We start from the raw sequence: 10,503 nt of genomic DNA, 5'->3' as shown, positions 1-10,503 counted from the left end.
AAGATTTCCATTGCAAATAGAGATTGTGGAGAGGGGACGGCGGCTGGACTAGGGGAGTAAGATGTCACTTTACCTGGTGGTCCTTTGGATTTTGCTTCGCTTTCCGACGGGAGTGGTGGTGCACACCTGTAATTCCAGTGGCTCAGGAGGCTGAGGTAGGAGGATTTTGTCAGTTCTACCTTTGGTTAAACAATCCCTGCGAAAGGAAACCACATAAGCAGTAATAAATACCTAGAGCAAAGGACTCATCAGGTTATGTAAAGCCAAATCATAGAATAAGGAAAAAATAACAAAGAATTTTTATTTTAAACCATTAAGTTTATTACACAGTTAACTAAAACACACAGTGCATCTGTTTCTACCTGATGGATCATCTCCTTTTATCCTGAAGAGGTTCTTTTAGCATTGTTAATAGTAGAGATCTATTGGTATTGAATTTTCTTACTTTTTATTTATTTTAAAATGTCTATTCTGCTTTCAGTTTTGAAGAGATTTATCCTGGATTAGCAGTTTTTGTCTTCTAGCACCTTAAACCTTTCCATTAACTTTAACCTCTCATTTCTGATAAGAAGTCAGCTATCATTTTAGTCATTTTTACCAATGCATAACACACCACTTTTTTCTAATTGCCTTCAAGACCTTTTTCCTTCTAATTGATCATTTACAGTTGACTCTGATGCATCTAGATGTGATTTGCTTTGTAACTAACCTTAGTATTCACTGAGTTTCCTAAATCTCTTGACATCTTTTTTGTTAATTTGGGATAATTTTAGTCATCATTGTCTTAAATATTTTTTTTCTGTACAATTTATGCCTCTATTCTTCTAGAAATGTAATTATATGTATGTTAGGTCACTTTGTATTGATAGTAACCAAGTCTCTATTTTTTTCTTTCTAATTTTTAGACCAGATAATTTTTATTGGTCTATCTCCAAGTTAACTTTTTGCTGTTTTTGCACTATACAATCTGATGATAGATTTGTTTCATAAATTTTTCGTTTCCAATACCGTACTTTTTATTTCTTTTAAAAGAAATTTTTCATTTATATGTTGACACCCATATCTACGTATTCATTATGATTAAGCTTTTCTTTAACTCCTTGAAATTAGTTATAAAAACTATTTAAATTTTTTCTGCTAATCCTAACATCTGGGTCAGCTCACGGAACTTTTTTTATATGTGATATTTTCTCTTGTGGTTCTCATTTTTCTATCTTCTTTGCATCCTGGCAAAATTTAATGATATTCTACATGCCTATAATCCCAGCGACTCAGGAGGCTAAGGCAGGAGGATCAAGAGTTCAAAGTTAGCCTCCGCAACTAAGGGATGCACTTAGCAACTCAATGAGACCCTGTATCTAAATAAAATGCAAAAAAGGGCTGAGGTTGTGGCTCAATGGTTAAGCACCCCTGGGTTCAATCCCTGGTACCAAAAAAATTTTTTTAATTATATTCTGGTCATTTATAGATGATACATCATAGGAAGTCTGGATTATGTTTTCTTCCTATAAAGGATATTCTGTTTTATGTGTCATGCAGGCTAATTACTGGTGAATTGTTTTGATCATATTAGATTTGGTATTATTATTATTATTATTGTTATTATTATTATTATTTGGTTCCAGAGATTGAACTCAGGGTACTCAATTACTGAGCCACATCCCCAGACCTATTTTGTATTTTATTGAGAGACAGGGTCTTGCTGAGCTGCTTTAGCACCTCTATTTACTAAGGCTGGCTTTGAGCTCGTGATCCTCTTGCTTCATCCACCTGAGTCACTGGGATTATAAGCATATTCCGTGCCTCACTAGGTTTGGTATTTTTCTTTATTTCCATATTTCATGGTGCATTATACTTGTACATAATGGTGGGATTTGTTGTTATGTTTTCATACATATGTACAATATAGTGATAAAACTTAGCCAATATCATTCTTGAGTATTTCTCTTTTACCTGCTTTCCTCTCTCCCCTGATCCCTTTCCTCTATTCTACTGATCTCCCTTTGATTGCCCTCAGATTCCTTTCACACACACACACACACCTTTCTTTTCCTTTTTCCTTTCTGGCTTCCTCATACATTTTCAGCATGAATCAATTTTGGTTTCAAATTTAGGTCTACCATTTTCCCTTTACTCTTTTTTGTGTGGTTCTTTTTGCTAAGGCTTATTTATGAACTCTTAATTAAGTACCTGATATATTAGTGAAGCTGCTGCAACCTGACTCTGCTGAAAACCTAATTTCTTCCAACATTGCCATTTAGCATCATCTTCAGTCTCCTTTATAGCAGTCAAACTCTGCTAAGCCTTAAAGAGTCTCATCTGGTACATTCATATCAAAAATAAATTTCCTCCAGGCTTTTAGTATTCTCTCTCTCTAACACACACACATAATCACATTGCACCCACCATAAATAGCTCAGACATTCTTGTCCACAAAATTCCAACCACTATGATAATCTTGCACTTTGATAATTTTCTCCTTAACTCAGTATGACCACCATCTTACTTGAGCTTCATCCCTCTGAAATTAATACCTGAAAATGTTTAGTTTTTCTAGTTTTATACTCTTTTGTGTCAGGAAAACAAATCCCGTACAGTAGAACTATAACAGTTTCAAGTAAAAGTACTAAATTAGTTATATCCTTGCCCATCAATAGTGGTAGAAGAACTTAGGTGAACTTACATAGAAACTGCAACATCTTACATATTCAACAACAATTTCATTGCCCATGGAACCCAAAATTAATTGAAAGAGTAAACCCCAAAATGGATATCTGAAAAATAAACTGGTCAAAATTAGTAAGGCAATCAGAGTTAAATAATCATATATTTTACCAATAGCACTAGCTTAAAAGTATGGGTCTACAATAAGTAGAAAAATACAAGTTAATGGCTAGAGTCATAAAAGTTTCTATTATGATAGGCAGTCTCTTATGATGCTTTAATATTATATGATAGTTGTGAAATGATTACAAACTAATAATGAACATAATCTATTTGCAGATTAAAATGTTCTTCCCTGTATTATCTACAAATTTTAGATACACCTCAAAATGCCCTGGAAAAGAAATTTCTTAAGTCTCATCAAAATGAACTGCCAGGTTTTTTCCTACATTTGACATGACACAGTGCCAAGATTTCTAGTCCTGAATACACACTTTCTATAGGGAAGAGACATATATCTTGGCAATTAATAGATCATTTATCTCATTTCATACAGCCAATTTTAGTCGTAAGAAAAGAAATGTTTATGTATTCATTCTGCTGACTTTAGTCTATAATCTAATCATGGATCAACAAACTTTTTCTGAAAAGAGACTGATAATAAACATATTAGACTTTGTAGGCAAGTCTTAATTGCCACTCAAATGCCAGTGTAGCACAAAAACAGCCTAGACTATGGGTAAATAATATAAGCTTCTGTGTTCTAATAAAACTTTGTTTACAAAAGCAAGTGTCATTGTTGGACACCGTGGTGTGCTCCAACAGTCACAACTACTCAGAAAGCTGAGGCAGGAAGATTACTTGAGCCTAGGAGTTCAGGCCAGCCTGGGAAATAAGAAAGAAAGAAAGAGAGAGAGAGGGGGGGGGAGAGGGAGGGAGGGAGGGAAGGAGGGAAGGGAGAGAGAGAGAGGAATGAATGAAAGAAAGAAAGAAAGAATGAAAGAAAGAAAGAAAGAAAGAAAGAAAGAAAGAAAGAAAGAAAGAAAGAAAGAAAGAAAGAAAGAAAGAAAGAAAGAAGAGAAGGAATAAAGGGAACAATTTAAAAAAACAGTGTCAGGCTTACAGCTATGATTTGCTCAACACTGTTCCAGAGTATTAATGTTATGCTCACAATAGATGTTTGGCTAGGCTGTATACATACATACATACATACATACATACATATATACATGAAAGCAATTTTGTTCTTTTGTTTGCTTTCTTTTATTTTTTCCATTTTTTTGTTGATACATTATAGTCGTAAATCATGGCAGTATTTGTCGTTACATATTTCCACATGCACAATATAACACTACAGTTTGGCCAATATCATTCCCCAGTATTTTCCCTTCACTCCTCCCTCTCCTGGTCTCTTTCCTACACTCTACTGATCTCCATTTGATTTTCACTTTTTTTTCCTTTTTCCTCTCTTGCTTCCACATCCGAGAGAAAACATAGGCTCCCTTGATCTTATGAGTTTAGCTTATTTTGTGTAACAGAATGTTCTCAAGTTTCATCCATTTTCCAGCAAATGACATAATTCACCTTTATGGCTGAATAAAGCTCCATTGTGTGTATATGCCACATTTTCTTTATTTATTCATCCTTGATAAGCACCTAGTTTGGTTCCATAGTTTGGCAACTGTGAATTGTGCTGCTATAAACATGGGTATGCATGTACTACTCTAGTATTATGACTTTAATTCATTAGGATAAACATTGAGTAGTTGTATAGCTGGGTTATATGGTGGTCTCCTGCCTAGTCTTTTGAGGAACCTCCATACTGATTTCAATAGTGGTTATATTCATTTATAATCCTATCAACAGAGAAAAAAGTGTCCCTTCTTCTCCACATTCTCTCTAGCATTTATTATTGTGCATATTCTTTTTTTTAAGTAGTTGGACACAATACCTTTATTTTTATTTATTTATTTTTAATGTGGTGCTGAGGATCGAACCCAGGGCCTTGCACGTGCTAGACAAGCAATGTGCTGTTGAGCCACAACCCCAGCCCCATATCGTTCATATTCTTGATGGCTGCTATTCTGACTAAAGTGAGATGAAAGCTCACTGTAGTTTTGATTTGCATTTCCCTAATTGCTAATGATGTTGAACATTTTTATAGATTTGTTGTCCATTTTTATTTCTTCTTTTGAGAAGTATCTGTTTAATTCATTTGCCCAATTAAGCTAGGTTATTTGAGGTTTTGGTGTTAAGTTTTTAAAAGTTTCTTATATAGTTTGGATATTAATCCTGTGTCAAAGAGTAGTTAGCAGGGTTGGGGATGTGGCTCAAGCGGTAGCACGCTCGCCTGGCATGCATGCAGTGCAGGTTCGATCCTCAGCATCACATACAAACAAAGATGTTGTGTCCGCCAAAAACTAAAAAATAAATATTAAAAAATTCTCTCTCACTCTCTTAAAAAAAAAAGAGTAGTTAGCAAATATATTTTCTCCAATTCCTTAGGTTCTTTCTTCATGTTACTAATTGTTTCCTTTGCTGTGCAGAAGCTTTTTAATTTGATGCCATTCTGTTTATTAACTTTTGTCATTATTTTCTGAGCTTTAGGAGTTCTAATAAGAAAGTCATTGCCTGTACCTATATGCTGGAGTCTCAAATGTATATTTTCTTCCAAGGATTTGCATAGTTTCTGGTCTAATTCCTGGGCTTTTGATCTCTTTCAAGTTTGTACAGGGTCTAATCTTATTTGTCTACATATGGATAACCAATTTTCCTGGCACCACTTGTTTAAAGCCTGTCTTTTCTCCCAATATGTTTTTGGCATCTTTGTCGAGAATCAGATGAGTGTTAACTGTGTTGGATCTTTTTCTGTGTCTTCTCTTCTTTCCCATTGGTCTATGTATCTGGTTTTATGACAGAGCCATGCAGTGGTTATTTCCATAGCTTTGTAGTACAATTTGAAGTCAGGTATTGTGATGATGCCTCCAGCTTGCTTTATTGACTTAGAATTGTTTTGGCTATTCTGAATATTTTATTCTTCCAAATGGATTTCAGGACTGTTTGTTCTAGTTCTGGAAAAATGACATTTATTATTATTATTATTATTTTAAATTTATATATGACAACAGAATGCTTTACAATTCATATTACATATATAGAGCACAATTTTTCATATCTCTCATTGTATACTAAGTATATTCACACCAATTCATGGGTATTTTGATGGGAATTGCATCAAATCTGTATGTTGCTCCTAAAACCAATTTCAAACATATACAATCATATTAGTAGTGATTTTAGTGTCCAAAAAGAGATCTACTAAACAATAATTACTGGGCTGGTTTGGTGACTTGTAGTCCTAACTACTCAGAAGGCCAAGCCAGGAGGATTGCTTGAGTCCAGGTGTTGGAGATCAGGTTAGGCAACATAGCAAGACCCCCATCTTAAAAATAATAATAATTACTGATGTCAAAACACATCTCAATCATTATGCTAGTTACCAACTCTTCATTGTTTTCCTTGAAACTCTAATATACAATTAGTGAATGTCAATTTAGGACTAATTGTGCTGTTTTATAGAGGAGAAAGCTGATTATAATAGTAAGTGAAATCATCTGTCATGAACTGATTTGTGTTTATTTAATCACAATTATCATGCTGATGACTCTACATATTAAGTCTCCACCTATAGTCCCCTAGGTGCTAATTTTAAAAAACGTGAGTTTTCATTAAAAATAAGAAAAGAAACCCCTCCATATGCATTTCAATAATTCAAATTGTATCATAATTTGACTATTAACACAAGGGAAAATCAATGCAACTAATTCAGATTTAAATTCAAGATTACACAGTGCAAAAGAGGGAATAGTCTTGGAAAGGGAAGTAGAAAAATGTAAGATCCCTCTTAGAGGTCAGAAAAAATAAAATAAAATTTCCTTCAGAATAACAACTGGACATAAAGCTTTCAAGAAATGTTAGCTACTAGCTTTCTTCTCTGACAATCGGTTTTGTCAGTTGGTTCCCACTAAGTTGTGGACTTTTTCCGACCAGGACCAGATATCTTGTCTTTTGATTTTCATCCACTCCCACACCATGCTAGGGCTTTGGTAGCACAAAATGAGAATTAAAAATATGCTTTTGAATTAAATAATTTCTTCCCTTACGGATAAAGATAAGAATCTCAAGATCTTAGCCTGAAGACTAATGTCCATCTCTCTGCCCCCACCTGTCCCCGCCTTAAAAAAAAAGCAGGCCACTGTCTCCAGTTTACACCCTCACTCACAGTTCTATTCACCTTCCCCTTTCCTAATCAGAGGGATCTTGGGGTGGGGCTTCAAGGAACCTCAAAGAGATTGAAGGGGAGGGAGCCTGGAACCATAGACTAGCTGTGACAAGTCATGGGTGGGATTTGGTAGTTCAGAAAAGGAGGTACCAGACCAGGAATGGGGGATGGGAGTGATGGTGAAGTGGAGTGGGCTAGTTTAGGATGGACCAGAAATGAGACATTAAGGAAAGCCAGAAAGGACCAGTTGGCAGGGGGGGGGATGGGTGGGTGACTACTAGAATCATGTGGAGGGTCGCTTGTGAGGTCACAGGAGCAAAGGCAGGTGATTGGACGAGAAGGAGAGTTCTAGTTGCCAAGGCAGCGACTAGAGGAGAAGGTCTTCAGTCCATGAGAAGGTCTTGACTAGAGAAGGACGGAGCTCCAGCTCCGTGTGTTCTCCAGTAGAGTCTGTGGATTGACCCCCAGATATCCCTGCTGAGGTGTCACCCGGGAAAGGCTTAAGCCTTCCCGGGCGCCACCCCTCTGTGCTTTGCTACCCACCCCACCCGCCCCCCTGAGCCCCGCCTCCGCCCCCTGACGCCCGCCACAGCCTACTCCACCCTGTCACCGACTCCCCAAGGTGACCACAACATGGCTGCAGCGCCAGTGCTGCTCTTCTTGCTGTTCGTGCTGTGGCTGACCTGGCGAGTGCCGGGCCAACTGGACCCGAGCACCGGCTGGCCCTTGTGGAAGCACAAACTCTGTGCAGATGACGAATGCAGCAGTGAGTCCACAGGTGGGCGGGCAGCCCAGGGTCTCCGTGGTGGCTCTTTGGGGCCGCATGGGGCTCTGATCCCCCGGTCCCCTGCCCCGTGGGCTGGGCTAGGGGGTCGTAGGATGACGGGTGGGGCGCAGGAGTGACAGAGCCTCAGGACCCTGCGTGTGTCCCCTCCGGCTCTGCCGGTGCCTCAGCCAGCCCGTTCAGGTTGCTGAGATGCTGAGCCTATGGTGCAGACTTCACCAGCAGTCAAATTCATAGACCAATAGTGAATGGAGGGCCTGGGGTTGTAGCTCAGTGGTAGAGCGCTTGTCTAACATGTGAGGCACTGGGTTTGATTCTCAGAACTGCATACAAATAAATAAAATAAAGGTCCATCAAAAACTAAACTAAAAAAAATTAGGCAAAAGCTTAAAAAAATAGTAGTGAATGGGAATCTCAGGGTTGAGAAAGACCTTAGAAGCAACTGGTCCAACTTCTTAATAACTGCATGTTGGACTCCTGCTGTTTAATCAAACGTACCCCAGGCTGTAACTCATACTGAAATTCCACCCCTACAAGCTCTCAGTTCTTACTGGAATTCTACCTCATTCACAGAGCCTCAATGCAGGTCTGTATCCAATTCCCTTTAGTCTCTCTTGATATTTCTGTGTTCTTTTTAAATAGCTGTCATCTGTGCATTCAATAAATAATTGTTGAGTATCTCTGCCAGGTGCCAGATACTGTGTTAAGCCTTGGCTCATTCCACCTGCAAATCTGCAAACCAAGACTCCCTCTATTTCAGCTTTCCTAAAATTTTAAACACAAGGTTTCACCAGCACTAAATCCATGTTTGTTGAATGTGACCCTGGTCTATATATCTCTGGTTTTAAATTTTCCCTTGAGTGAATATTGTTCTGGTAGCAGTTCTATGGCCATTGAAGTAGTGGAGAGTAGACTAGAGATTGTTCATTTTATAATTGAAGGGTCTAATAGCTCTAATTAGGATTATGAAGTTTTCTTCTCTGTGTTAATTGTCTTTAGGAGAGCCAAATATTCCAGGCACTGTGACTCATATATTTAGTGAAACACTCGATGAATATTGAAACTGAAGAGAGACAATTCTTATTCTATAGCATAAAATAAAATAGCCATTTCCCCTTTCAATTTTAGAGCTACTTATAACAGAAGGTACTCCTGTTGATGCTGCTGATACAGAAAACCAACTAGAGATAAAGGTGGAAGAGCCAGAAGATGCCACCACCATACTTTTCTTGTTACATTCATTCTTGCTTTATTTGTCTAAGATGGTAAGTTTGACATAGTTTCTTCAATTAGAATGTTGATTATTTATTAGTTTTTAAGTGGCTTCTGGTCATGAAGTGAAGAACTTAAAATGTCTTTATGAAAATTACTCCTGATCCTTTGAGTAGATAGCTCCTGAAACAAAAGCCATAGGGGTGTGGCTTTAATGGCTACTTGGTTTAGCACATGAGGAAGATTTGCTGTCTACCAAGGCTGGACATTTGCACACCTATAAAAACTTGGTTCTTCCCCTCAGAACCTTTCATTCTGGCAGGGAGATAACAGCATTCACTTGAAACACAGTAAGATAATGACAGAAAGAGAGGTATTTATTCGATGGTAGAACATTATTGTCCATAAATGCATTTATTATGGTTGGAAGGGTGATCAATAAGGTCAGAAAGTGGTTGAGATGTGTTTGAAGCACAGGCAAAGGGCAAACAGGAGTCTGACATGTGGTTTGTTGTTGATTAGACAGGCTGGGGTGGTGGGGGAAGCTGGCAGTCAGAAGAAATGTGTTCAGAGAAATGGAAACATGAAGAAAGGATATTTGGGGAGGGCAGGAGAATGTGAATAGTTGGTGTTGTAAAGTGTGAAGTTGGAGGGGGATGGGCCTGTTGGAGAGGCCAGCAAATCTTAACTGAAGTCATGAGCCAAAGTAGCATTAGACCATTAATAGTGGGGATCCTTAGAAAGTTTTAAGAATGAAAAGGAATTAGGTTAGATCTGTTTCTTAGAAAGAGTCACTTAAGGCTGATCTTTCTAAAGAAAATCATGATTCAAACAAGACATTTAATCTGTCTAGAAGCTTATCTAAGCATTTTAGGACTTACCTCCCCCCCATTGGTATTTGTTGATATTGGACTTTTAGAATTTAATTATAGGAATGAGAAAGCTTTTAGAGGTTGGAGGTCCTAGGGCCTTTGTGACAGTAATCCTCCTCAACTGAAGTTGTTTCCTGTAGATTGTGTTATTTCAAGGCTTGTGTAAGAAAGATGATGTTGTTGTTTTCCTTGTAAAATGTATAGATTTTGAAGCCAGGTAGATGTGGTTTCAAATCCCAAGGTTATCATTTAGAAGTTTGGGCAAATAAGTAAACTTTTGAAAAAAGTTTTCCTCATCTGAAAAATGTAGATAATGCTTACTCCAATCATAAGAATTAAATGATTTGACAAGGTAAAATGTCTGGTGAGGTGTCTGGCATTTTGAAGGGTTTTACCCCTACGCACCCCCTAATTCTCATGTAGGCAGTCAGAAGGTGGTATAAATCAATGAATACCTGGGGAGGAAAGACCACCAGGGTGGAAAAGATGTGGTGGGGAGAAACAAATCATTTTTCAGTTGGCTCCATGTTTGTTCATGATGGTGGCAGCCATCTGGGTAAGGGGTATGTACAAGCCAGGCAGTTAGAATAATGATATTTCCAGTGATTAAAGCAGTCTTCCACAGTCATAATTTGATTATCAGAATGAATCAGCATCACTTGGAAAGTTAACAGCCTCACGATATGGAA

General features: G+C 37.8%; 1 protein-coding gene and 1 long non-coding RNA gene across 5 annotated transcripts in view; one reads left to right on the top strand and one right to left on the bottom strand.

Annotated features, from left to right (window-relative positions):
- The window catches only part of LOC144372485 (transport and Golgi organization protein 1 homolog), a 161,572-nt gene that overhangs the window by 117,009 nt on the left and 34,060 nt on the right, over window positions 1-10,503 (top strand). For 3 of the 4 annotated variants that reach the window (XM_078035837.1, XM_078035839.1, XM_078035842.1), the window contains exon 3: window positions 8,859-8,995. In XM_078035837.1, the coding sequence (XP_077891963.1) occupies window positions 8,859-8,995 (137 nt within the window). Of the gene's footprint in view, window positions 1-14; window positions 156-8,858; window positions 8,996-10,503 lie in introns of those variants that run through there. The other variant, XM_078035840.1, reaches the window with a different exon arrangement.
- LOC144372489 (uncharacterized) overlaps window positions 4,224-10,503 on the bottom strand; it is a 45,084-nt gene continuing 38,804 nt past the window's right edge. Inside the window, exon 2 of the long non-coding RNA XR_013432487.1 lies at window positions 4,224-5,735. This is a non-coding gene — a long non-coding RNA (uncharacterized LOC144372489). The remainder of the gene's footprint in view (window positions 5,736-10,503) is intronic.

The sequence above is a fragment of the Ictidomys tridecemlineatus genome, unplaced genomic scaffold (assembly GCF_052094955.1).
Source record: "Ictidomys tridecemlineatus isolate mIctTri1 unplaced genomic scaffold, mIctTri1.hap1 Scaffold_110, whole genome shotgun sequence".
Classification (NCBI taxonomy): Eukaryota; Metazoa; Chordata; class Mammalia; order Rodentia; family Sciuridae; genus Ictidomys; species Ictidomys tridecemlineatus.
The sequence above is the reverse complement of the archived record's forward strand: the minus strand, read 5'-3'. Positions and strand labels throughout refer to the sequence as shown.